Source organism: Leuresthes tenuis, unplaced genomic scaffold (assembly GCF_036924035.1).
Source record: "Leuresthes tenuis unplaced genomic scaffold, fLeuTen1.0.hap1 SCAF_8, whole genome shotgun sequence".
NCBI lineage: Eukaryota > Metazoa > Chordata > Actinopteri > Atheriniformes > Atherinopsidae > Leuresthes > Leuresthes tenuis.
Genome location: NW_027325362.1, coordinates 23,101,141 through 23,128,803, shown reverse-complemented (window position 1 = coordinate 23,128,803; position 27,663 = coordinate 23,101,141). Strand labels below are relative to the sequence as shown.

The 27,663-nt window shown below is 40.7% G+C and overlaps 1 protein-coding gene across 1 annotated transcript; it reads right to left on the bottom strand.

Annotated features, from left to right (window-relative positions):
• On the bottom strand, positions 1-21,927 carry rhoq (ras homolog family member Q). The gene is made up of 5 exons (XM_072391452.1): positions 21,362-21,927; positions 20,965-21,023; positions 8,058-8,222; positions 5,057-5,152; positions 1-2,695 (listed from the first exon to the last, which is right to left on the bottom strand). The coding sequence occupies exons 1-5, from the start codon at positions 21,501-21,503 to the stop codon at positions 2,534-2,536; spliced, it is 624 nt and encodes a 207-aa protein (XP_072247553.1). The 5' UTR covers positions 21,504-21,927; the 3' UTR covers positions 1-2,533.
• Between the last annotated feature and the right edge of the window lie 5,736 nt (positions 21,928-27,663).

Sequence of the window (27,663 nt, the reverse complement as noted above, 5' to 3'; positions counted from 1 at the left end):
TGACATTTGCAAAGTTAAACCCCCCAAGCCAGTTTATTGACACAGTAAACACATTTATTGAGAAGAGAGGAGTATCACTGGCAGAATGCATTGGTGGCTGTGGCACTTAGGTCCTGGATCCTGAGGGTGGACCTTCACACAACATAAGCAAGCAAAACTGTCGGAGAGACAAGGCTGTTCACCCTGCAGTCGTCTCTGCTGCTCAGGCAACAGTTATACAACACAGGCTGGGACAGAGAGCAGGAGCACCTTTTACATTAAAGCTTTAATTAATCATATCTAACAAATTCATAGTATGAGTTGGCACCTTTGATTAACATATTTTTCAAAAAGTTAGAAAAAGCAAATAAAAATGCATAAAAATCAAGAGGAACTGATGTAATTGATGTTTGGTTTGCAAAGAAAGTTAAGTCACAATCTCAAGTTTTCACCTATTGCACCTACGATAAACACGTAAGCTTGGAACCTTTGCATACGCTTTGGGGGATCATAGATATTTAAGCTACTCTCTGAATCCAGGTAAACCACATATTTTTTCTGCATCTCTTTAAACTGTTGTCAAATGGGACTGTACTACAAAAATGAATGATTACTTATAGAATAACAGAAAATAAAATGAAAACTTGCATTCAAATTCTATCAAAATATCACCTTAAACAGATTGGGTTGCAAGATTTATTCGTAAATCTGTTTGTGTTTCTATGTTCTTGATAACCACCCGCCCATTTATAAGGAAGAATTAATAGCTGTTCCTATAAAAATGTGTGGGGGGGTTGTAGAATATGATAGTTGGGACATCTGTAGAATGAAGGTTCAAAGGCTGTAACATAACAGCCAAAAAGTAAAGTTTAAGGGAGGGGGTTAAATAATGTTTTATATGCCACAGTATTCTGTTTGTTTTTGGAGAACAGAATTTAGAATATTATCAATAAAGGAATTATTCAACAGCATATTAACCAGTGTAAGGTCAGTTATGAAGAAACTACAAGCTAACATTAGCTTTGACACTTCTTTTAGCGAGCTAATGCTGCGTAACAGCTAAAGGCCACTAATGGGTGTAAGTAGGGATAAACCAAAGTGTCCTTGTGAACTAGTGTCTGTAAGGAAACCTGCTATAGTAGTGTGTATGTATTGTCTGGGAAAGACTCAAGACTGTAACTTATTAGCGGCTGGTGCAACCAGCTACAATCCTACTTTACACAAATCGGTTCGGAAAAGTGTCTCTCTTTTTTCTTTTTTCCTAAAATGATGACATCTGAGACATACTAGGGAGTCTTGTACAAGGATTTTGGTGACATGAGCAACTCTGCTAGGATAATGTTCTGTGCTTGTTGTGCCTGATGGAAGAGTGTGCATCTTCTGTGCTTCAATGAGCCATTTCAGGGACAGGGAGAGTTTTGACAGCATGGGAATGTGCGTTGTTGTGCTACGAAATGAAGTGGCACCGACTGTGCTTCATGTTGTGCATTAGAAATACAGTATTGGGTCATCTTAGCCACCTGATTCTGATGAAAGTGTGCATTTGCGTCTTTGGACATTTATAAATCTCAATATGAATCAGAGTTAATTTCTCTTCCAAACCTTTTTAAAGGTGATAAAAGGATAATATTGCAGCGTAACAAAAAAAAAAAGGAAGTAATAAGCTGATAAAATATTATTTGCACTGACTGCATAATCTGCGTTCTAAAGATACAGAATCATAAACTCTGGATAATATAGATTTTGAAAATGAATAATAATCTTCTTCTGTTTCTTATGAAGACCTCCGCTCCATCTTATTTTACAGTATATTTTGGCATGCCACACTACAAAACAATTAACTTTTTGTTAGGAAAAAAAACTCAAACTTGAAGTACAGTTGTAGGTCCTTATTCTGTCATTTAAATGGCAATTCACTTTTGTTGAATTGTATTGTGGAACCACATAGGGTGAGGTTTTGTGGTTTAATCCTCAGATGACAAATTACAAAAGTCAGACTTAGAGGATCATAAAATTAAAAGAACAAAAGAAAAAGAAAAAAGTTAAACTAAATGTAAGTATACTGAGAGACACAGAGTCACTCAAGACAGACTTTCATTCATGTTCATGTTTCTTAGCTGTTATCTCTTTTGTTCTGATATTATAAATGAACAAATCGACAATCTTTCAGAGACCGTAGAAATAATCCCAAATATTTAGAATTTCTCTTAAATCTGAAATGTCAATTTGTGTTTTTTTTTTCATATGACAGCATATAGCGACATAGTAAAGAAAAAGAAAAGATTAAAAATGGTTATAAAATAAGGTACATTTGAGGCAAAAGTTTTTAGAAGAAGAGAATGACCGGGCTTTGTGCTCCTTTGGTAGAAAACTGGATCCTCAACCCCGGCGTTGGACAGCAGGAGAGTTGAAGCTTTTCAAGAGCCCTGCAGCTTAAAATTAGCTCTTGTTTTGTCCTCTTTAGTCCTCTGTCTGGCTGCCTGTGCATTTTTCTTTTGCCTTCAGTCCAGGTTTGGTTTGTGGTTGGTTGCTCAATGATCTCTGGGTTTGTGGATCACGTGATCAGACAGCAGTTGATACAGCGGGGTCCCAGTCTTCTCTTCAGAGATCCTTTCTTTCTCTTGGGAGCCAGGATGGCAATGATGGCCTCATCAAACACTGTCTTCAGGCCCTTTTGGGTCAGTGCCGAACACTCCACATAGCAACATGCACCAATCTGATGGGAAAGACAGAAAATCAGTCACAATCCCAATATTAACTTCTTCAAAGTATATTCAAAGATCACATCAGGTAGGAAGACTAAGTGTCTTTCTGTGACATAATGCTTTGATTAGACAGGGGTAGAAGTGTAATGATATACACTTTGTAGGGCTGACCCAAATTGCACTTTTTGCACTATTTATTGTATGTTTGTCCAAAAAGTTGGTAAATTCATTGCTAGGTATTAAAGAAAAAAAAGCCCAAAGAGGGTAAAAAAATATTCAAATATCTGAATATCCAAACCCAAATATTGAAAATTGATTATCTATCAAATAGTAGAACCACTTTCTTGACAACGATTATAAAGCCCACCAATTTCAGAATTACTGCCTCAGTGTATGATGCTGCAGATTCCCTCTATTTGGGAGTTATTGTGTCAAAGAATGGACAGAAAGGTGCTTTTGCAAATATAGAGAGAATACATTTGATGTCATCAGACTGTCATGTAATTATACGTCCACCGAGTGTCAAAAGCACAGCTGACTCCACGACCGTAGACTGTTTCACCGAGTGGGAAAATAAAAAAAAACACATCTGAAATGGAAAAGAGCTGTTATGCGATCAACTGAAGCAGGAGGACGGTTTTATCTTTTTACTGACTTCTAAAAAGCATAGAGAAGAGAGCCAAATGGATTTCTGCTATTCATAAAGACACCTGGAGTCCAGGCTTGGAAATGTAGATCTGCGGTGAACACTGTGTCCGCTGTTAGATTAGTAAAAAATTATTATTTTAATATTTTGACAAACGTAGTTTAGCTATCGAGCATTTCCCATTTCTAGTTGATGTAAATTAACTGTTTTTGATGGAAAAAAATATGTACCAATGCTTGTTAAGGTCAGCATTGAAGATAAGGGTTAGATGTTTGCTAATAATGACAACTCTTGAGTAACATTAATGGGGGCATTCTGTTAATGATATTTGTCCAGAAAGCGACTTAATAATTAAAGTTTGTTCCAAATATGTTTAAGCTGAGGGAGGTTACATAAACTTTCATTTAAAATCATATTGAAACTGCCTGCCTATCAAAACTATTAGTGCAAACTTGTCTGTATACTATGAGAATGTCTCTTAGGGTCTTTATCACTATTATTTATATAATTTCCCCTTTTCGGATAAATACAGTATTTTTCATCTAATTTAACTGAATTCATTTAATTAATTTTCATCACCTTTATTGTGCTGACAAATCCCTCTTTGAAGTATGAACAGGTATCCGGACTTTTTCATGCCTTCAGGCTTTGTTTGTGAACTTTCCTGGCATATAAATGAAACACATATTTACATCTGGAAAGCCAATTTCTTTTCCAGATGTTAATGTTTTTGTGATCTTTTGGTAGGCCCTGTCGATACCAAAAGCCTTCTTTAGATTCCTATCACTTGTTAAACTCTGGATTCCACAACTAGCGGTAGCAGTCATGTTGAAGGCTTGTCTGGGGCATGTCTGGATAGAACAGTGACTTCACTGGATTCCCTCTATACTGCTGTGGCTGTGATATTAAACTTTGGTACACTGTTGTAAGTATGAGTTGTTGAGTTGTGGAAAAAACTGTGAGTTTGAGCCAAATGTGAAAAGTTTCCTTAAGGCACTTTGCATTCCTGATAATGCATAACAAAGAACGCCAAGAGCAGTTTCCACAGGGGTAAACTTCTCAAATGACTGTCTGCCGAAATGTCTAACTGTACCGTTAAAAATTGCTTTATCATTTCTCTGGATGTGTTAGGATAGTGGTATAGGCCTTTGCAAACACCTTTGGAGCAGAACTAAGCTTTATTAGATGACCGTGACTATTTTGTAAGACAAGTCGTCTATGGCAACAGTAGCTCATGATGGCCATCATAAAACACTGAGAGAAACAGCACGTATTTCTGCTGATTTTCCTCTTCCTGAGGCTCCTTCTTGCTTCAGAATAGTTGGTCACGCCATGAGACAAGAATCCCACCTAAATTTTGTCTTACTTTTCTAAAACTTTTACATGAATGCACTTTGTGAGTTTTGAAAGGTTGATTTTTATACCTGCTCTTTGCCGGACAGGAGTGATAAATCACAGACCACATTTGGTATCTGTCTCCTATAGTCCCAAACTGAGCTGGACATCCACGTTGACCTAGAATGTATTTCTGGACTCATTTCAAGGCAAAGAATGCACAGAGGTTTGATTCCAAGCAATTCACTGAAGACTTAACATTCATACAGAGGCATTCCTGGGTCGGATCAAGAAACAGGAATCTAACGGGGCCCAACAGCTCAATTTGACTGAAAGTGAAAATCGAGGCTTCGCACACGGCAGCCGTATTTGTTTATTTCAACAAACAAACCTCCTTCGCTAGTTTCTGTCCTTGCTCAGTGGTGATGGGCTTCTCCTTCATGTCATTCAGTTTGGCAATGGTCTTGGGGTCATCACGAAGATCAATCTGAAAAAAGATAAGGGGCACTTATCGTTTTAACTTGATTTGTCAACACCAAATCAGACACTTTTTGGATTGCTCGCTGTGTCAAATAGTTGAACTGAGAGATTAGTAACTGACGATTAGTGCGATTAGTTCTTTTGAAACAAAGCCCTGTTGACCCACACTTCCTGCTCTTGTGCAAAGCAATTTCACAGCCAACCACAAGGTTCACTCCCTCACGCTCACTCACTCACTCACTCACTCACTCACTCACTCACTCACTCACTCACTGACTCTTCTTTCATTCACTGCAGTGCAAACTCGCACATCCCATTTACCAATAATAATAACCAGGCAAAGTGAACGCATCCATCTGCTATTTAGATAACTTGCGATCCATATAACGGAGTGAACGGGGCAAAGACGATGCAGCCTCTAAATAAGGCATTATCTGTCTTTATTTCACCAATACTTTAAGACGATTGAATGAAAGAACATGTACTATAGCTCTGTTAGCTCATAGGTGCTGTTATGTGGCTACTTGCGGCTATAGGAGAGCTAACGGAGGGATTTCTACACAGGCACTCTACTGGGACCACTTCATCCACACGCCCCCCTGGAGCACAGTTTATTTACTTCTTGCTCTGTGACAGTTGGCTAACTTCACATGGAGTTTGCTACTGCTAGTTTTGTGCAACATGGCAGGATATTTATCAAATTTTGACAATGTGGACGACTTTGAGTAAGATGGACATTCTGTGCTGCAGCCATGCGTTTCGATGAAGTCGTCCCAGTAGAGGTGTGTATAGAATTCCCTCCGTTAGCTCTCCTATAGCTGCAAGTAGCCACATAACAGTAGCTAAGGTCTAGGTTACCGGCGTTCCCCTTTAAAGCTTGTGTGCACATATCTGCATCCAGCCGCTGAGCAGCGGCTGAGTTATGACGGGAACTGATAAAAGAGCAGAAAACATCAGCTGACACAAGATATAAATCAGACACCCACTCCATCCTCCTCATCACCGCTGGGCCTTGGCTGCACTGGCATTTGGTTGCCAGGGAACACAGGCCGAAAAAAAATAAATAAATCGCCCACAAGTCTGTGAGGAGTTTTTAAAGGGCATTTGGTATTAGGAGTGGGTTTTAAGGGTTCAAGAAACAACCTAATCCTAGAAATTAATGACAGCTCTTAAAATCTTCAAGCATTCAGTACTGCATCAGTTAAAAAAAATAACATTAGTCCAGATGTACTGCAGCTTTAATGAAAAGCTAATTGGTGCTTTGGAAGCTCTGATTTAATGGTTACCTTTAAAGCTGGGAGGACTTTAACATCAGACCACAGACCTTCTACAGCAATATCAGCCTGAGCTTCCCACCGAGGTTTGTACTTATTCTGACAAAAATTAAAACTCGCCCCCTTGTTGTTATGAATCCATAATTCATAATTACATAGAGAATTATCACAACATTACTGAACACTGGAACATACTTCAGCTTATTGGGGTTTTTTTTCAGCAAAGTCTAAGACTTCACTAGTTTGACTGTGTGTCAACATATAGAACCACAAAATAACAGACAAACTGTAGTTATCAGCCAGCTTGTGAACAAGTCACAGGGGAAGATATGTCCCTTGGGAGGGTACAAACCATTAACTGTGAGGGTCTTAAAAGTGAAGTCAGTACAGATGTAGCATAAACATTGGGATGCAGCCACTGCTATTCTGGTCGATCAACTCTGTCCAGCAAATCAGGCTCAGCCAATAATTAATCTATCAACTATTATCATAAATCCTGTAATATAACAATTTCTTTGTTTATTTTCAAATTAAGAAATAAAAAAAGGAATGTATGCTTATAGTTATAATTATACTTATAGAGAGAATTGAGTATGGCAGATCAGACCTTAAAAAAAAGTCAAATCAGCAGCGGAATCGACCAAGAAGATTGGCTGACAACTGATCTCTATTTAAACCTGCATTCTTTCCAATGGCCAGCAGGTGGTGACCCCTGTTATTACACTTGAAAGAAGTCTGATTGTATGGAGGTCTGGGAGAAAATTACCTCACTTGATTTGCCAAACCCATGAACATTTGACTAAAATACTTTATTCAGCTAAATTCAGAGCTCCACAAACTGTTGCTTAAGATCACAATGTGACGCCCATATAGCCAAGACGGAATATTGGACATGGGGCAGCACAATGCATAATTCCAGGTGAAAAATGATTTCAATTCAGTTTTATTTATATAGCGCCAAATTACAACAAATGTCATCTCAAGGCACTTAATATAGTCCAATTCAAGCCAATTGGAATTCAATTCATTGTAATCATAATCCAATGAAATCCAAGTAATTAATTTCAAGATAATCCAATTAATTCATATAGAGCCAATTCAAAAACAATATCCTAGCTAAGGAAACCAACAGATTGCACCGAAACTTGTCTTCAGTCCAATCTCCCATCTTGAGCATGTCTGAGGTGACTGTGGAAAGGAACGACTCCCTTTTAACAGGAAGAAACCTCAGACAGAACCAGACAAACCTCTGGCAGAACCAAATGATGTGAACAACAAATGTTAGGAAGCATATTTCCCCTTCCGCTTTGTGAGATGATGCTATTTCATAAATTGTACAGTCAAAATAAACAGCCTAGAATTCTTAAACATATTAAACCACCAAGCCAAAGAAATATTTATAGAAAATACAGTTTTACTTTTAAAACTGTGATTTAGTTAATAAATACCAGTGTCGTAACAATGAGTCGGTGATACTAATGTTACAGAAATGGATATCTACCAAATTTGTTGCGACTAAAAAAAAGCATAAATTAGTATTGTTAAAGTGGTGCCAAAAGCAGGGGGCGCTAACGCAGTACTGAAGTATTACTACTTAAGAGAGAAAAATTGTTTTTGGAAGGCATGTCAAGAGCTAACCTGGGTGCCAATGAGCAGGTAGGGGACGCTGGGTGCATACTCCTGCAGCTCAGGCACCCATTCCTCACGCACATTCTGGAAACTGGCCGGGTTGACCACAGAGAAGCAGATTAGGAAGACATCGGTCATCGGATAGGACAAAGGCCTCAGGCGGTCGTAGTCCTCCTGGGAGAAGAAACAACAAGTTATGTTAACGTCAGAGATCAGAAACCAGACATCTGTTTCTTAACATGTCAGAAACTATCATTCATCAATTATTAAAGCATGAAAAAAAATCAGCTCAAAACGGAGAGGCTTTTGCTTCTCACTGGAGAGCTTAGCTTACTTTACCCTTTGCTGTTCTATACGAATGAAGAGGGGTGTTATGACTGGAGTTATACACTTGAAAAAGCTGCAGAAGAATAATTCTACGTGAGCGTTCTTCATACTTGTGCTTCGCCCTTTCTAGCGAAGACTGGTCAGGATAATTTAAGGTTTTCAGTCTTTTAATACAGGCTGAGCATATGACAGTGCCATGAGACGCCAACAGCCAAACACGCTGTCATCTCTGATATTTAGAAGGTTGAAATGGATAACTCACAGATGCCAGACTGCCACTTTGTTCATCGGATCAGGCTCGCCCTTGTTCTCACCAAAGATAAATCCTTTTCAACACTGTCTGAGTTGCACACATATTAATATTCATGACCCATCTCATTTCTTCTGCTGACGGCACATGGCCTTTAAGCCACTGGCATGCAGACATCCAGAATCAATGGATCTCTAGTAATTACATATGACTCAACCAGACCAAGTATACCATCCTCACTTTCTTGTCTTGGAAATGTTATATTAGCGACTGAAAAATCTAAGCAAATTGGATACAATGACTGACTGTGCTGGGGATAGCTGCACAGGGCCAAGCTCACACTTACATGACACTTTTTCGGTCTAAAGCGAGTCCAATTCCAATTCGCTCCCCACAAAAAGAGGGCTTTCTTCCACAACATTTGAAAGATAAATGAGCTAAATGATGGAGGAAAAAAAACAGGTAGTAGTGTCCTCTTCTTTTCCTGTGCAATTGACTCAACTGCTTTGAGGTAGATGATGAACACATACAAATATTTACGCCTGAGCTCACTCATCAGAGGAGTCACCTATGTGTCACTGGACTGGATCAAGAAAGATGTGTTGAAAAAAAAAGCAAAAAGGTTGGGACGTTGCATTCAAGGAGACATTTTGGATTGAGTGTTTTGACAGCACTGTCAGGTAAGACTCCCTCCTGTGTCTGACAGCTTACAACCACCGAACTCCTCGTTCTGAGACTAGTGCGGACCATCTGGTGCTCTAAGCGAGCTGAAACAATCAGTAAGGACGTTTTCTTTTAACACACATTTATTTTTTTTGTTTCATAAACTTAAGTCCTCAAGCTTGAAGAACTCACTGTGTAATAGTGATATAGTTTGTCAGCTGTCGCATCCTGCTGTGGTTTTTGTGTCATTTCAGCTATTGCTTTTTACATATAAAACTCAGTGGGATAACATCCTGTGCCCGAAGAAAGCTCATCCAAAAAGGATAACTCCAATGATGCCGTGTGGTTTATCACAGATTCGACTTTCAGATCTTAGTTTCCTTTACAAAACGGAGGAATGAGGTTTAAAGAAATGACCATTTAGGACACTGGGTATCTTAAGAAAAATATTAAAGAGCTGCATTATAAGACATATAGGAACCAGCATGTCTGAGCCTCACACATAATAGGGAATGAAGTCAGCTTGCTGCTTTCACTGTGAGCATTCTGTTTTTGTCTTGTGAGAACATCAGCCTTCTGAAAGTGGAACGCTTGAGTCACATTGGAAACGCTTTCATCTCAGGGCAAAGAGTTCATTCTGGGCAATGCTGCAAATCAGCACACAAGACTGACGTGGAGCAATATTGGATTTTGGCATTTTTATGCTTTACATCAATAAGATGAAGGGCCATGACTTGTCAGGTACTTAATTCATTGGGTTAGCCAAAGCATAAACATTCCTGTCTGGTCATGTTCATCCATTAATAAAGACTCATTTGATTTTGGAGAAGGAGATTTTATTTATAAAGGTGCTAAAAACAAATACATTTTTTCTTTTGTGTGAGCAGCTTTTTCCTTCAAAACGTCATCAGTCCTGTGAGGTTCATTTACACGGTTCTTTCAAGGAGCCTGACAGGTGGTCATCTTTAAAAACTTGGAATCGGGCTGTGTCATTTAATCCTCAACAGACGCCATGATGATAATGTTAAAGGCAATGTTATGTAGGTTGTATTGACATCCATAATAAATGCTGGACAGGAGGTTAGAATGTCTTCTGCTAGTTGAGGTGAACAAATGTGTGATAATCACTGCTGCGAGTTGCTGCTCTAGGTTGTCAACTGAAAATAAGTATCCCAATACAAAAGTTTGGAAAAAGAAAAGAATATAAAAACATACCAAACTTGTTTTCAATACAAGAAAAGAGTTTTAGAAAAACAGCATATGGTTAATATTTTAGACTTTTAATAATCTGCTATATCTAAGCACAGGGAAGTTATACTTTTTGTCATCATAAGCTGTCATTGTGAATGTTTCTGCTGAATCTAAATCTTAATTTTTGGTTTTATGTCCCACGCCTTTTCAAGACGCAGGCAAAGTGAATGGATAGTATCTTGCATGTGTGGATCCCACAGTGAAGCGTGTTGGAGGAGATGTGATGGTGCTTGCGTACTTTCCTGGTGACGCCACACCCCATTTTTTATCTAAATTGAGGGCATTTACCTAGCATCACTACCACAGAATTCAGTAACATCATGCCATCCCATCTATTTCACACTTTGAGGTTTGCGTCTTTCAGCAAGACGGTGAATGAACACACAACTTCAGACTACGTAAGGACAATTCAACTGAGAAGAAGCATAAAGGAGTGCTGCATCACAGGCCTCCACAATCCCTTTACTAAAACCCACCTGAGATGATTTCGGATGAGCTGGACTGCAGATTGAAAGATAAGTAGCAAACGGTTGCTCAGTATATCTGGGAATGCCTGCGAGACTTTAAAAAAAAGCTTTCAAGGAGATTACGTTGTGAAGCTGAGAAAGAGAACGCTCAGAGTGTGGAAAGCTGCCATCAAAGTAAATGCTGGTTGCTTTGAAGAATCGAAAATAAGAAACACATTCGATACCACATGATGTGAAATACCAGATGTGTTTTTCATGGTTTAAACTTCTTCTGTATTGTTCCACAATGAAGATAACAGAAATAAAAGAAAATCTATGCATGAGAAGATGGAAAAGGTGTCCACCCTTCTCACTGGTACTGTGTATTATGGCTCCAAGCCTTGTTTTAGAGTTAAGGGGTCATACCTTATCCCAAATATCAAGCACCACCTTTGATGTTAGAAAAAGCTAACATACTTTGTGGAAATTTAACATTTGGCTTATCAACCTGTTATAGCCCATATCATGATATAAATCAGCCTTCATACAACATTAAATACCGTGCATTTAATGAGCGAGGTGTCTGTTAAAGCTGAAATCTACCAACATCTTACCTACATCTTCATGGACAAATATTACTGGCTGACACTGGCTTAGTTTATAGAACATAAATCAGAAAAAATCCCTTCAGGCAATTAAAAATGAGGCCATCAGATAGTTCCCTAAGCAGAAAGCCTCTGGCTCCATCGTTTTTTTATATTCTCATCAATGTTTGCAGCACATGTAGCACAGTGCACATGACAACAGACAGTGCTCGGTGATGTCTTCAAAGTAAACGGCTAAGTGGTTTGTGAAATCCGTCGGTTAACAGTTACCACTTATGGGTTCCACTTATAAGTCAAGAAGAATTTAACTGAACTAAACAATACTTTATTCAGGCTCAAAAAAGAAAATATATCTTTGGCAGTAAAAATTAATAAGAATAAATACACAAATGAATAAATAAATGAAAACATACATAAATAAGTTAATAAACTGATGGAAAGTTGGAAGTGTGGCAGAGAGAGAGAGAGATGTGTGGTGAATCTTCAGAGTTTGACAAGAATGGGGTGTTGCGTTTGCAGCTTGGCAACAACTGAGCTGATGATGTCACATGCAGTCTGGGCAGGTAAAAAGGCTGAGTTCTCTCAGTTCACCTGTTGACCAGCGTCTCAGTCGAAAACACGGACAGAAACTCAAAGCCAACAGGACAATGTTGCAGAGACATGCATTCTCAGTAACATGTCCAGGATTACACTGTCTTTTGTTAACAAGAGTTGCAATCCCTCCCCCTTTACTCTTAAATCTCTTTCAGGAGTCTCTGTCTGCCCAAAGTGTTTAAGCCAGGTAGAGAGGTGTTGGGAGTAGGGAATATGTTTCCACAGTCTCAGTGAAACACCCAGTGCTGCATTTCAGATGTTCTCATCAGCGCTCAAAGCTCAGCTACTTCATTTGCCAGCCATCTTCCATTCTTCATGACAGTCAGGGAAAAAAAAGTTTAAGTTTCCTCCTGCTTGCTGTCTGTTGTGCACCTGCTCTACATGATGGCTCCTCTTTAACTCATTTGAATTTGTACCTTTCCATGCATAACTTTGCCTTTGGATCAATCCATGTGTAAACAACTTTGCCTTTGGCATGGTTGCTCATCATCGAAAGAAAAGCACATGACCAGAGCTACTGCAACAGCCTGCTGCTCGTGCAATACCATGCAATGTCTATAGCAAGAAATGCCTCATGTATCTATGTATGTATATATACATTACAACATTAAAACGCTGGTCGCTAATATTATAAAATCTCTAAAATATAACCTTTTACTCCCTGAAAATTTGTATTGGCTTTGACTCCAAAAATCCATTATCCAACAGGCTCGAGTTTATTTGCAGGACACATCTTAGTCGGCGTTGAGATTTACTTGACCTTCTTAAAAAACATACAAAGTCTGGTTTTAGTCAAGAAAATTCTGTTAAACACCAAACAGCTCAAAGTGCAACACTCTTAAGGAGCCATTTAAGCTAGTTTGCAACACACAATCCACTCCGCTTTGATTGGTTTACTATTGCTGTAAAATAAATCAGTATGACCTCATGTTTCCCACCTCTGTTAGATGCTAACCTTTAGCCAGCTAATCGTAATCGCTCTATGTGCTTTCCACAGTCCCCATACACAATATCTGTCACGCAGGATCAAGTACACAGTGTCTTTATGTGCCAGTGTGCATTCATGACCTTTACTTGCACATGTGAATCTTCTCAGCTGCAGACACAGTATAAGGCGCTCAGCAGTTTACTGTAAACAGGCCTGTTTATAACTCGTCTGAGACCATATTCTGACATATTGCCAAAGACAGTCAACCAGCCGCTCAATTCTGGATACAGAGTTTCTTCCAGCCTGGCTTCGCCCCTCAGTCTTGATTTTAATCAGCATCTCGTCCAGATATGTTTACACTCCTGCCGCTTTGGATGAAGATTTCCAACAAAAATAAGTCACACAGTTTTATAAGTGTAGTTCAATAGTTCATGAGTATATCACTGACACGTTGCATGACACTCTCTCCAAGGTTGTCAGCATACAGTAAATATTATGATCAGTAGAAAAGAAAGACAGAAATAACGCAGCATACATGGTAAACTATAAACTCTAACTTCTCTCCATACATGTCCATACATTTCCACCAGGGCAAGGCTGCAGTGTGAGCTCAGCTGTATGACTGTGCTCTGTTGACTCAGTGACATATGAGTGCTATGATATCAGTGAGTCATTCCCTCCTCCTCTTCCTCACCTCCCACAGCCCTCCCCGTCTCTACCACTCTCTCTTCTCTATCTTTCTCCCTTTCTACTCCTATCGCCTCCTCGGGGGCTCTTGTAAGCCGTCTATATCAACAGAGTCAGAGACGCCTGCACTAACACGGCCGCTGGGTGAGAACGCAAGCCCAGACACAAACGCAAATATTCTGTTGAAAAAATGTGGCCTCTGATCTGCAAATCTGCACATTTCAGTGAAATGGATTCAACCTCAAGAATGGGGAAAGCTATACACCACTCTGTTGGTCTCTTTACGGTGATTAATGATGATTACTTCTAGCCAGGGCTCTGTCTGATCATGCTTGCATGGTCAGAACATCCTGCTCGACTCCAATCAAAAATCTAACGATTCAATGTTGCCATTAATGGTTTTTAATGGTAGAGGGCATGAGACAACTAACATTTTATGAAGGATTAGGAGCTGCTACTCTATTACAACACTTTTAAATAAAATGTTTCACCAATAAAACAAAAGTAGCTACTCTGCTTAGTAGGGATGGTACATAAGATTTATCAGAGATTCATCGATTGATCAGCAGGAAATATATCAACGATTGTATCCATGAATTTCAGTTCACTCTTCATGGAAAATATTACACAGCCAGTGGAGCTCTGGGAGAGCTTTGTTAAATCCCCGATGATATCATTAGAGGTTGTGTCAGATTCAGTCTGTAGACTACAAACTGCCAAACCTGGAAATTCTCTACTTTTCTCAAGCTGACAGGAAAAACAGAACAAAACTCTTGCTTGTCAACTGGTTCTTTCTGTGTAGTTAACACCTGATACGCAGTATTTTGTTTGGCTTTGCTCTACAGCTCATCTGCTGTCCAAAAAAATGTTAAAGTCACACAAGCAAGGCAGCTTACACCGCGCTGCTGCCAGAAACAGAAATAAATACAGGCCCAAATGTGTGCAAATCTGCAGCTGCAGACAATCCCCAACAAGTGTTTCGCTAACATTTGCTGAGAAAAAGGAAGTCAGTGTCCAGCTGTATGAATGCAATTCTGTTAGTTTGGATTTTAGCTTGCACTCAGAGCAAATAGGCTCAAAGCAAAGTGCCTGAGTCAGAAGTTTTAGTTTACAGGAAGGAAAGTACAGAGTAATGTCAGCTCCATCTTTTAACAGACAGTTTTGATCACACGCTCGGGAGTAGAATTGGGAAAATGTGGATTCACCATGAAGGAACGGTCAAAGGATAACACACTTCTAACTGCGCTGTGTAAGATGGGATCCAGTATCTTTGGAGCTTGACCTGCTCTATGCCTATAAAATCAGGTCAGGTCTTTGTCTCTGCTGCTCAGAGTTCAGCTGACATGAAGCTAAAATTAGTTGACATTGAATAAATTCTGGTTCCACTGAACTTTTCAGAGGTGACACATTAGAGTATAATTGATCAAATAAACATGAGAAACTTCAATTAGTTTCATCTCAGTCATCTCAGATGACTGGATATCAGCCCTTTTCTCTCACTGTTCCCTTCAGTGTTACACTAATTCATATCACACTAGTTATAATAAGTGGAAAGGTGTTAGGTTCAGACCTGGTTGGCAGACACAAAAAACTGCTAATGCTGCTCTGCTACGTTTTTTTTTACAGATTTATATACCTAATAAATAAAACCTAGTCCCAGGCTTGATATTTGTCACTTTGTTGTGATCTAAAGTCACAATTTGATGTTTTAAAATTTTTTATTAATTTTATTTTATGCAGGGATTGGTTGGCATTTTGTGGACAGGACCAGTATCCTCCTGGGTTCTCTTCTGGGTTGCCTGGCAGCTGGCTGAGCAGGTTGCTTTTACACTTGGTTTTTCTTTTTTCTTTTTTTTTTTCTTTTTAGAAAACAAAGATTGAGCTTTAAGGGACAGGAAGTAAGATTTTCTGCAAGACAGAGCCACAGTTTCCTCTTATTTTCCAGCCCAGCCTGACTAGAAATGCTAAAATATGAACATTTGTCCACATGTTCAACATACTAGTTTCACAATTCACTCTTTGTCTGATAGCATCATGTCACACAACAGAAACTGTCAGCACTGAGTATAAAACTCAATAGGTAGTAACCATCTATATTTTTCTAACCCTAACCCTAACCGTTTTTAACATGTAAACCTAATCATGCACATAAATTCCCAATGTGTCAAACACATTGATTCATCATGTGCTTGTCATGATATGAACTGAAATATTTGAGGTATCCTGGCAAACAGGTTCTCATTCTTCCTTCTGCAGTATAAAAACATGCATGTCAGGTTGATTAATTCTACTTAAGTGGCTGTAGAAGTGTTAGTGTGCATGGTTGACCTGTCCTAGGTGTACCTTGCCTTTTGCCCAGTGGTAGCAGGAATGGGCTCAAGAAGCCCCCCACTACACTGAATAGGATAAAGCAGGCATGGGAAATGGGTGGATGGATTATCTGAAAGCCTGATGGGCAGTTTTCACAACTGTGACATCCAGTTAGACAAAAGGTGGATCAAATTATTTGTATCCCGCTTGACGGATCAATCAGTTGTAATCATTGGTTGGAGTTCTCTCTGTACAAGAGAAGAGTTGGTGCTATAGTCACTCATGCTGAAAGTGTCAGGTGATGCATGTCTATAGTATTCTTGTCATTGTGTGTCTGAGCAGCTGAGTGGTGACAGGCTCCCAGCTGGGTGAAACCATCTCCTGCCCCACCCCTCTGCTGGGACATCTGAGGGTCACTAGGCCACTTTGGGCTGCTGAGTCAAAAGAAGAAGAAAAAAAACAGAGTGCAGACTAGAGGGGCAGCGTTGAGTAAATGGGTGAAGTGAAGTGGTAAAAGTGATTACAGGATGTGCAGTTGACTGTGAGAGCATCTGAGGTGCTGAGCAAATGAACAGTCCAAAAACAAAGTAGAGGTTATTAGGGCAGCGGGACATGAGTCGCAGCACCTGGGTTCCTGTCCCCAAAGTGTTCTAGTACCACCGCACTTAGCACCCACTTCCTGTTCCCTCCTACTCCTCCTTTGGCAGTGATGCTAGACTTTCTTGAGTACAGCTACAGCAGGAAGGGGGGCGAATGAATAAGTAAAGGCTTTCCCCTCTGTTCCCTCATGATATTCAGCAAAACAGACCTTCCATATGTAATAATTCAATAGGAAGAGGCTGGGGAGAACGACGTAGCAGACGATAGTAGGCAGGGAAGCAGTTTCAAGAGCAGACAAAGCACAGTCCCAGCATGTCCCAGCCATGATTACGTGACCCTGACATGTGACACCGATGTGCCGGCAGGGAGCTGCATCAGATGGGGGCGCGACCACCGGCTGTGTACATTATGCTGCTGATACCTTTGTACAGACCAGCAGAGCATTATGGGAGATCTGGCTATGCCAGGGGGTATAAATATCAAAGAGAATCATGAACAGCACAAGCCAGTTGTAGAGATGATGAAAGAAGAGTTTTAAATTCACAAGAATGAGGGAAAGAAAAGTGAAACCAAGAGGACCAAATGTATCCACTTCAGAGTAATTCCACCCCCTCCTCCGCTCTTTCCTCCCCCCATCTGTCTCTCTCTCTTCCTTTTTCTGCCTCCGTCTCCCTCTCTCCTTCTCTCTTTGGGGCACCAGCTCTTTGATCAGAAGCTGAAGCTATAAACATTACCAGCTGGCCTTATGCTCCACATGAAGAGGTCAGCCGAGTCAGGGGCGGAGGGGGCCGCATTTTTAAGGAGCAGTAACTCTACTCTTGGCGACTGGCGGCATCCACAGCAGACATCTGGGAGGACTTCTCCATTTCAGAGACACTCTGATTCAGCTAAAAACAAACCTTCCTCTTACAGACACACATTCAAACACGCTAGAATGGACAATTAGGTTGTGTTCCTCTTTTTACTAGTGAGTGGTAACACTTCTGCCATCTGTTTTCACAAGGGAAAAATAACACAGCCACAGGTAGCAGGCTGGGTGGGTGGAATAAGAGAGGGTGGATGTGCTTTACCACTCTCCGACAAGTGAATTTATCATTCATGAACGAAAACTACAACGCATTCTTCAGATGACCTTTAGGAGCTTAGCATTTGTCTTTTAGGCAATATCACATTTCATTTACAGTCTGAAATGTGACTTCACACAGTTAGAGCAGTCTCAGAAGAAAGTGTTAACTATTCAACATTCGACATATGTAGCTTAAGATTGCAGGATGGCCAGGAGGTTAAAGGTCTTGGGGCAGAGAATGTTTGCACTCTTGGCGAGTACTGCAACACATCTGAAATGACTGCAGAGATTGAATAATGCTTGTATATCTTTGGTATTTCTCACCAAAGCACACACATCCTTCAGGTTGAAAAAATGCTGGCTCAAGTTCCTTCCTCATGCACAGTTGCAAAGCTTTTTGTTCAAAATAATTTTAAAGTTGCACAATGTTTACTTATGATATTTTTCCTCTACTTCTGCGCTGTTGGTTCATTGCTCAGTGCCTTAGCATTTTTTTTTAGCTGGCAGCTGTCGATCACAAGGATAGAGTCTCAACCAACTGCAGGAGTGTGTATCTGGTTACCTTCATGCTCAAAGTCCTCTTGCGTATGCACAAAACAAACCATGGAAGGAACATTACTCTACCATCAGTGGTTGAAAACTTCCCACGATGCCTTTAACAGTTTGACTTTCAATATATGTCTTTCTGTTCAACATCATCACAGGCGTCCGTGCGCAGAGAGCAGAAAGTAGCCCTCATCTTGGTTTGTTTGGCAGAGCCAAGCTCCTAAGCAGAGATGACAACTGCACCAATCCCAAGGGAAAATAAATATTCCAAAGAGAATGGCTTTTTGCCAATAGTCAAAGCTTGTGGATCCAAGCCAGAAAAAGGCTATATTGGTGCACTGCAAGTCCCAAAGGCAGCAAATTCTCGGCAGCGCCCACTTCATATCTCAAAATGCAAAACTCTGATCCTGTCTCACTAGACTTTCTGTATTGTAACTACACAATGAAGAAAAATATATGCCACTCTGGATTTATACGTCCGCAATTTTTCCTTTGTAGAAACTCTGGGCTTCTTTGTGCAATCACTCACTTTGAAATGTCCAACCAGTCAAGAATAGTGATGGTAATTTGTCTGCCCATTTGAAAACAAATTTATTTATAACATTGGCATGTCCTAAGCTAATAATGTAATCACTTCCAGCCACTGTCCCGGTCTGAGATAGCTGTTACTGTCTACAGTACACCTGAAATTTATGTTAAATTAAAGTAAAGGAAAACTTATTGTGAACATTTTTACCGATCAAGCCCATTGAAACTATCGTTACGACCATGCTTCTGATTTGATCAAATACTGTAAGTGGAGCAGAAACTTAAAACCAACATCAGAAAAAAAACAGGTGAGATTGTTCAGAAATATTGCCAGTTTACATTTTACTCAAATAAAGTACTGTGCAAGGGTATTGAACCACCCCTCATTTTTCATATATTTCCAAGAAAGCAAAAAAGTGCAGCAATTTATTGAAACACGCACACACATCAATGGAAATAAGGCAAAAACTGGCTTTGTGCAATTCTAGCCAGCTTGAAAGTTAACACTTGTTTTGAGCACCTTTATTCTTCAACACAGCCCGAACCCCCATAGAGAAGCTTTCTTGGCAAGTAGTCCTCAGGAATAGTTCTCCAGACCCGGGGTCTGGGGAGGATTCATCTCTCCATAAGACCTGTTGCCAGTGTTTTTCAGTCCACTTCTTCTGTCATTTGGCATACCTCAGCCTTTTCTCTCTGTTGGCCTACATTAAGAATGGCATCTAGACAGCCACCCTTCCATGGAGACAATTATTATAGGGACTGGTTAGTATAGTGGTATTATTGCCACTTTTGGTGTGGGAGACCTGGGTTCAAACACCCTGTATGAAAAGTATTACCTCCAGTGGGGGTCCTTAGGCAAAACCCCCTCACCCTTCATACCTGTAAGTCACTTTGGATAAAAGTGTCTGCGAAATGCATAAACATAACATTATTCAATGGATCAACTCAAAGGCCAGATGCATCTGTCAGGTCTTTGCTAGATTTCTTTACCTTTCAGATAGTGTTCTGCTGTAAACGATTCTTTGGGTCTGCCAAGGACGCACTGCACACCATGCTATGACACACCAAGTTTTCAGCTAATACATCTTTGGAAATCAATTTGGTGGCACGAAAATACAATTTTATGTCTGTCAAACTGAGTTATCTTTGGCATTTATCAACTGCAGCATTGCTCCCTGGTGGATGTGTGAGCATCCATCAATGTTTAACAGCAAGAAACCTATTTATCTAAAAAAATAGAAAATCCCTATCAGGGCTATGTGCTCTCTAAAAGACGAGTAAAGTCTTATATAGGTCTGTTTTGGCCAGTAAGCCCCCTGATGATTTTCTCTACTTCTCAACAGTAAAATGTGTATTGTTAGCATGTTTTGTCCAACTAAAGGTTCAAACCCCAGCGCATTCATTGTAATCTCAAATATGATTGAGCAAAACCAACATTTATATTGGAAAAACATGAAGTAGCAAGTGTATTGTTGGCACTTTTGCAAACACTTACTCACCAAGTTTGTATCAACTCATCAGCTCTAAATTATCATGCAGACCAAACCCAATACAAATAATTGAAAAAAAAAAAATCTCGCTACGATGCCCTCAATGGTCTAGTGTCTGTCTTGTGTTTCCTCCATCTGTGTGTACACTGGCTCTTCTGCTGAGAGGAAACATTACCATGCGTGGAGTATGTGTGGGTGTATGTGTGTGCGTTTGTGTGCAGGCTAGTGCATTTTGAGTAAAGTTTTAACTCTTGCCCACTGAATGACACATTGTCACGAAAAAGTCCAAGCATTAAGCAGCAAAATCTGTGACATCACTACTGGACATAGAAGCCCTGTTCTCCACATAATAGAACTATTGAAGCCCCCTCACTACCATCACTGTCCATGGTACACCAGACTCTGGCAGTAAAACCATGTGCGAAAACCATCACCTGTTGCAGCTTAGTGTCTGGCCTCAGTATGAAGCCTGTGGGCGTTTCAGAGGCACTGCCGGATAGTTACAGGTCCCAGGAGCGCATGTGGAGACCAAGACACAGACAGAGTGCAAGACACAAAGAGAGTATACGTGACTGTGTGTCCTTGGCGTGTTTGGCTTCTCGCCAGAGTAAAAAATAAACTGTACCTGACCAGCCGTGTCATACAGTCCCAACAAGTACTGCTTTCCCCCGACGTTGACACTCACTGCAAGGAAATGACAAAGAACAGTTAAGAGAAGGAAGTAGGGAGGTGAGGGGTGGGGGTGCAGGCAGGGAGGGGTGGTAAGGAGGGGAGGGGGTCTCAGGGACCCCAACCCCTATGTGCTATGAAGAAGGCAAACAAGTGGTTTTGATTATAGCAACAGATGCAATGCAGTTTGAGTGTTGGAGGAGCCAGGGATTTCACATTATCTGACCCCTTTTCAGATTTCAGTCTGGGAAATCATCACGAAACACAGAAAAACAGCAGTTCAGCACGTCACGATGTCATTATTAGACGCTTATTATAAAGTGGTAAGACTTATAGAACCATTGTGCCCCTACCTGCATAATGATCAAAGACTGTGGGCACATACTCCTCGGGAAAGGCGTCATTGGCATAGCTCATCAGAAGACACGTTTTGCCCACTGCACCGTCTCCAACCACGACGCATTTTAACATGATAGTACCGGTTCCGTTAGCCATGATCCCGACCTTACCACCATCATCATCGGCTCCCCGACGCCCAGTTGTTCCGACCTCCTCCTCCTCCTCCTGCTGCGGCTGCTGCTGCTGCTGGGCGGGGATCCCCACGCGGCGGGCATCACCAGCCTTGGAGGCGGACTGAGCGGCGCACCGAGACGGACTTGAGCAGCATCTCTCTCTCCCCTCCTCCCCAACAGCGGTTTCTGCACTCTTAGACTTCTTTCTTCTTCTTTTTATTTTCAGCGCAGAGAAGATTACTCAGTCCAAATAAGGCTTAATGCAGTTTCCCGTTAAAACAAAAGAAAGAGAGAGAAAAAAAAGGACCGTGTTTTGCTCCGCCGCTGCAACTCCAGCTGCCCGCTCCGCCGTGCCCGCTCCGCGGTGTGTCCTGCGCCTGAGCTCCCTCTCGCTCCCTGGCGCACTGGTCTACTGTTGGACAAGGTGGGTGCGCTTGCTGGAGAGGCGGAGCTTGGACTTTAAAACCAAGGGGCTCTGGATAAAGTAGCCTGCACTCCGTCTGCTGGGGATGCGTAAATTAAGGACTGCGAGAAATTACATCATTAGAAAGACTTTGAAAAAGCAGGAAAATTCTCTAAAACTGGTTGTCCTATTTGAGAGGCACAAGAAGTGATGCGGAAATAAAGGAAAACCGTGATTTATGAGATCATAACTTCTCCAATAATGATACCGGTACAATGTCCAATGGTCTCATGTGGAATATTAATGAGGGTGATACAGACTCAAGCCTGTCGTCATTACTTAACAAAGTCTCTATATACATCAGTCAACTGTAATGTTAAGATAAATAGATTCCACTTCCTTGGTGTGCCTCTATCTCACTGTACCGTCTAGAATCTAATGCTAAAACACACCCCATCTGCTTGTTTAGGTCCTGAACTGGAGTAACTTATTCACAGGACTTTATGATTTAGATAAGTGGATGATTCACCCTCATGGAGAAAGTATGTGTATGTATGTTTGTGTGTGTGTGAGTATAGGATTGATGGGATATGTGCGATGGGACCACGGAGCTGCAGATGGAGACGCCACAGGAGGAGGTGTGTGTTTGTGAAAGGAAGGAGTAGGTGGAACGGAGATTTGACCTCTGTGGTGCAGTTGGCCAGGTGTGGGCTGTCTCCTTCAATTAGTGCACTCACAGCCATGCTAAGGAGCACGCACAAGCACATGTGCATATTATTTTCCTGTCTCTCTAAATTTTCCTCGCTGTTTGAGCCAAATGCTCCGAGAGTCTGGGTGCCTGGAGCACCACGGGGTCAGAGAAACTCTGTCTGAACTAAACCAGTTGAGGAATCATTGCATTTTACCACAGAAATACTACTACAATGAAATCTTACATCAAAGTATGTGTTAGTTTTGTCAGAATTTGAAACCCTTGTATCAGTAACATGTATGTATCAGTAACATAAGAGTAAGAGCCAGTCATATTACAATATTTTATCGAAAGAAATGACATGATAATCAGCTGAGTCATAGCTGACAGGAAGCTTCATCTCATTGCTGGTTATCTGACTGAGTGAATAAAGAACTAAAATGAAGGCATCTCAAAAGAGAACATAAGCTCAGTTAAACTGCTTAGCTTTCAAGAAGTTAAAACAACAAAAACACAAATGAATAACGTGCATTTTTACATCCACATGTTGAAAGGACATTTCTGACTGTTAAATCTGCTGAATGCACCTGCCCGTGATCACAGTTTTGATATTCTAGCTCCCTCTGTGTTTCCTGGTTAGAGTTGAATCTGTGCCTCTCTATAGGCTGATCTCTTGCTCGATGGTCCCTAGGCTGCTGTGAGCTGTCCAATCAGCTGCAGGGAGGGAGTGTAGCAGAGGATTCTCCTGCTATCATCACATTTGACAGCTGCTGCAGCAGCTCACATGACCAAACAACAATTACCTCATACATGTAGTACTCCTGCTGAAGGTGTTGTGTTGGAGACAATGCTCATCCTCTTCTGGGCTGGGCAGCAACAGGGAGACTGTTGTTGGGGGGCATTCAGCTGAAATAATAGAAAACGCAGCCTCATCTCTTCCTGTCTACCTGCTCCAAGACTCCAAACATCAGTTGCATTTCTCCTTCCTTTTGGTCACTGGTGTTTGTGAATAAAAAAGGAGGTTAGTATATAGCATTATAAGGAAAATGGTAACCAAACAAGAACCTCCAGCTTACTATGTAGATATATTTTCTAATGCTGTCATTAAGTATTTATACAGTTTGGTACTCTTACTCTGATGTGTGGTATAAATCCATGCTAACACCACTTAATGTATGCGGTTTGACATTTGATAAATGCACTTTTACAAACGGCATTGGACAAACGTACATAACACGTCATGTGATGTGAACATGGTGGTGCAGCCAAAATATACGCAGTTAAAAGCAGAACTGGCAAGAGTTGCTTCCAAAAAAAGGGATAGGACAAATATATGAATCCCATTGGTATGTAAATGTTATATATATGCACTGCAAACATCATGTATAACACCACGTTTCACTATGATGTTTCCAGTTTAGAGATCGGCCATAAGATTATGACCTAATATTGAGTAAAGCCCCCCTTGTGTTGCCAAAACAGCCCTGACGAGTCAAGGTATGGACTCCACTACCAATGAAAGCATGCTGTGGTATATGGCTCCAAGCCAGGAGAAACAGATCCTTTGAGTCCTATAAATTGCAACATGAGATTGAAGTCTGGAGAATATGAAGGACAAATTAAAATGCCATCAGTGAATATCATTTCCATGAAAGCGAGTATTTGGTCAGCAACAGTGTTAAGGTCGGGTGCGCGTGTCACAGTAAGATCTACGTGGCAGGACCCAACGTTTCCCAGCATCACACCACCCTCTGCTTTCAACACAAGGAAAAAATGTTCACCGGTTTTCTATTTTTTCACCTGTAACACTGTTATGTTGTAACATAATGTTATGTCTGATGGGTGTAAATTGTGTCTATGGTCCACGATTGCTTTTTCAAATTACCTTACCCACTCACACATTCATCTCCTCTGTGCTTAAGGACGTTCTTATTACATCCCTGAAGAACATTTTACAATATTTTCAAGGGCATTTGTACTGAGCAAATATTGCTATGAAACCATATATCCAGTTCAGTGAGTTGCTATAGCGTATTCTAGTGGTGACAGGTACCAGTGGACTTTGCTACCCTTGCATTTGTCAGTGAGATCCTGAACTTATTTCCCATGTGCAAGGTATTTAATATCAACTGTCTATTTCTGTATGGAGCTAAGATGAAAGGTGGAGGCTTTATTGGAAAATACTGCTTTGCGTAATGAAGCTCATCATTTCCACATATCAACTGTAATTCAAGAAATTCTGTACATTCCCTATAATCATAACCATGACATTGTGTTTGGTTATATCTTTTTGTGTACTGAAAATAGATATACAAGCGGTATAGTATTACATCAGCCTATTTACAGAGGAGTGCAGTCTGGCTGGCCAGAGGTTAGCTCTTCTATTTTAAGAAAGGCAACAAATGCAAGAGCTCTTTACTATCATGCCTGCAATCCACTTGCCTGAAACTATCGTCTCGACTGTGGAGTATGAGTGCAGGCAGGCAGACACAGACATGCACACAACCTTCTTCCCTGTCACTGACCAAGATCAATCTCGCTGCCTGAGAGTGCAAAGCAAGGGTGAGGCAGTAGACAGGAGAGAGTGGCGCAATGCAATCACAAAACACTCTAATGACCTCCTAAATTAGCCGGGTGGACTCCTTGAAAGGGTTTGGTTAAATTACAGGCCATATTTTTAGTGAGGGCTAGGCTTCATCCCTGGAACTGCCAGCAGCTGAGGGCCATCACTCACATGCCCGTCTGCTACAAATTTGTCTAATATAGCGCTAGTAACACTTGTGAAGGCACGCATGCATTTGATGACAAGGAGGAAAATGAGAGCATTTCTTAAAACAGTTTCCTCTTTGATTGCTTCATTTATGCATGGTGTAGTAAGTAATCACAAATACTGTATTGATTTACCTTAAAGATTTCTGTCTACACAGAACAAGAAATACTTTGTACCTCGGCAACCCCAGGCACACACACACGCACACACACACAACCCTCTTCACAAGAAACGCTCAGCTGATTGCAAGTAAAAGACGCCATGTCAGGAAGTGGGCCAGTCAGTCAAGTAGACAGGCCCTGGTATTATTTAGTAATCCTGAAACACATGATAAACCTCATGATGTTACACACCGCATGTTGAAAGCTGATTCACTATAACTATGCACAGAAAATGTTTCTGTTCTGCAATTCCTGCTGAGCACAAGATCGCGATTAAGTTACACCATTTACACCAAGCAGGAGCATCTAATCAGGACCAGAATTCTGTCTTTCATGTTTTTAGTTGTTGACGCATACGCTTATTCAGTGAAAGAGCTGTCAGTGCATTATATCACACTTTGTGAAACTTGGTTTTCACTCAAACAGGAACAGAGACACAACAGGTCACTGTCGCTTCAGGTGACCCTGCTTCAGTGTGGATTATGTCATTCAACCTTTATTTAAATCATAAAGATGCAAGGATACAAACACAAAAAAAACACAAATACAAAGAAAAAGAAACTACAGCCACGAGTGAGATGATATAAAACATCAAGCACATTGAAGTCTACTTTAGAAGATATATTTCAGCTCAGTATGTTTTCCCAAATGAAAACAGCCATGTAAAAACAATGGCTAGGATCTTTTATAGGAGGAAAAACGTTCCATTGGCATCAGGATCTAGAAATATGTTAATCTGGCCCCACCCATATGTCCTGCCCATCCTGTTTCTACATCACTATGTAATGGCCAGGACCAGTACTGGTGTGATTCAGACCCACGTGGTTGAATCACATTATCAATCGATTTCTATCACTTTGAAAAATAACAGTCCTCACTCACGAAACCAGAAAACATATCAGCGGGTCCTCTCTTCACCTTGGAAAGTTAGATTTCTCTTGCTGCAAAAATTTGCTGACGTAGTGAACATATCTGGTTAAGTTGATCCAGTGAGACATTTAGAATTTTTTTTACTTGATGCTGACTGCTCAAGTCCTTTCAATGTTGTGGTGCGAGCATCCGTGTCTGTTTTTAGAGCTGTAATTTCAGTCGCTCTCAGGACAGAAATTACAGTTCCAAATCTTGTTTTTCTAGTCAACAACTCAGAGCACAGGGGAGTAATTGCTACCAACATATTTTTTCATTAAAGATCACTTGTATCCATTTCCCTGGCCTCTCCTCAAGGCAAGCAACCGATCGCAACAGTGTCCCTCTTGCTGATCTAGCCTATCACCAGACTTTTGGCTTCAATATTTTCACTGACTTAAAGCAAACCTGCCCAAACGTGAATGACCATAAAACTATGACATTGTCTTAGGCCATTAGGACATTTAATCATTGTAAGTTTAAAGGTTTGCAGTAACTCCCCATTCAGATCTTGCTTAAAGGTTCTCAGGTTTGTTGCATCCACCGTTCTGATCCTCTGACAAAGAAAGAAACATTTTACATGTTGTCACTTTCTCTGCAGTATGTGTCCGAACGAAAGTCATGTCTCCAAATAATTCATGGCAAATTAGTTACTTGAAGAGACAGAATATGTTTTTTGCTGTGAGGGAAGCCATCAGGATATTGCGTGCCTGAAATGTGACCCAGAGTCACTTAGGATGATAGTGATAAGACAAGGGTAAGACAAGGAGATAAATGTGAGTAAAGAGTTGGATGCCCCCCATAAATTATTAGCTTATGAAGCCATTTAGCAGAAGTCACAAGTTACTGTAAAGGTTTACCCTGCTGTGTCATTGGTGAAGGCTGGTTGTGATGATTTTTTGAGGAGAAATGATGAAGGACAGTAACATACACGCACCTGCTGATCAAACTCACATGGAAGAATTTTCAAAAAAGGAACATCATCGATAACAACAAGTGAAAATTTCACAGTTATCCTTTGATTCCAAAGCTAAATGTGCTATAAGTAAAGGCTTACCTCAGACGGAGCAGCTCTTCCTGAGGAGGTCATACAGTGAACAAATGCAGGGGGTGTGAATGTGAGAGGAACAGATACATCTGCTTTAAAAATGGTTTTAGTGTACCCATTTCCCCGGACACTCTGGATCCTCACTGATAGATCCTGCTTAAAGC

Bases quoted from the DNA above. Each gene is read 5' to 3' on its own strand.
- rhoq (XM_072391452.1), bottom strand. From the start codon at position 21,503: ATGGCTAACGGAACCGGTACTATCATGTTAAAATGCGTCGTGGTTGGA. The intron at 8,223-20,964 runs GTACAGTTTATT...TTCTTCTCCCAG, and splicing joins TGTATGACACGGCTGGTCAG to GAGGACTACGACCGCCTGAG. The intron at 2,696-5,056 runs GTTTGTTTGTTG...CTTTCCCATCAG, and splicing joins GACAGAAACTAGCGAAGGAG to ATTGGTGCATGTTGCTATGT.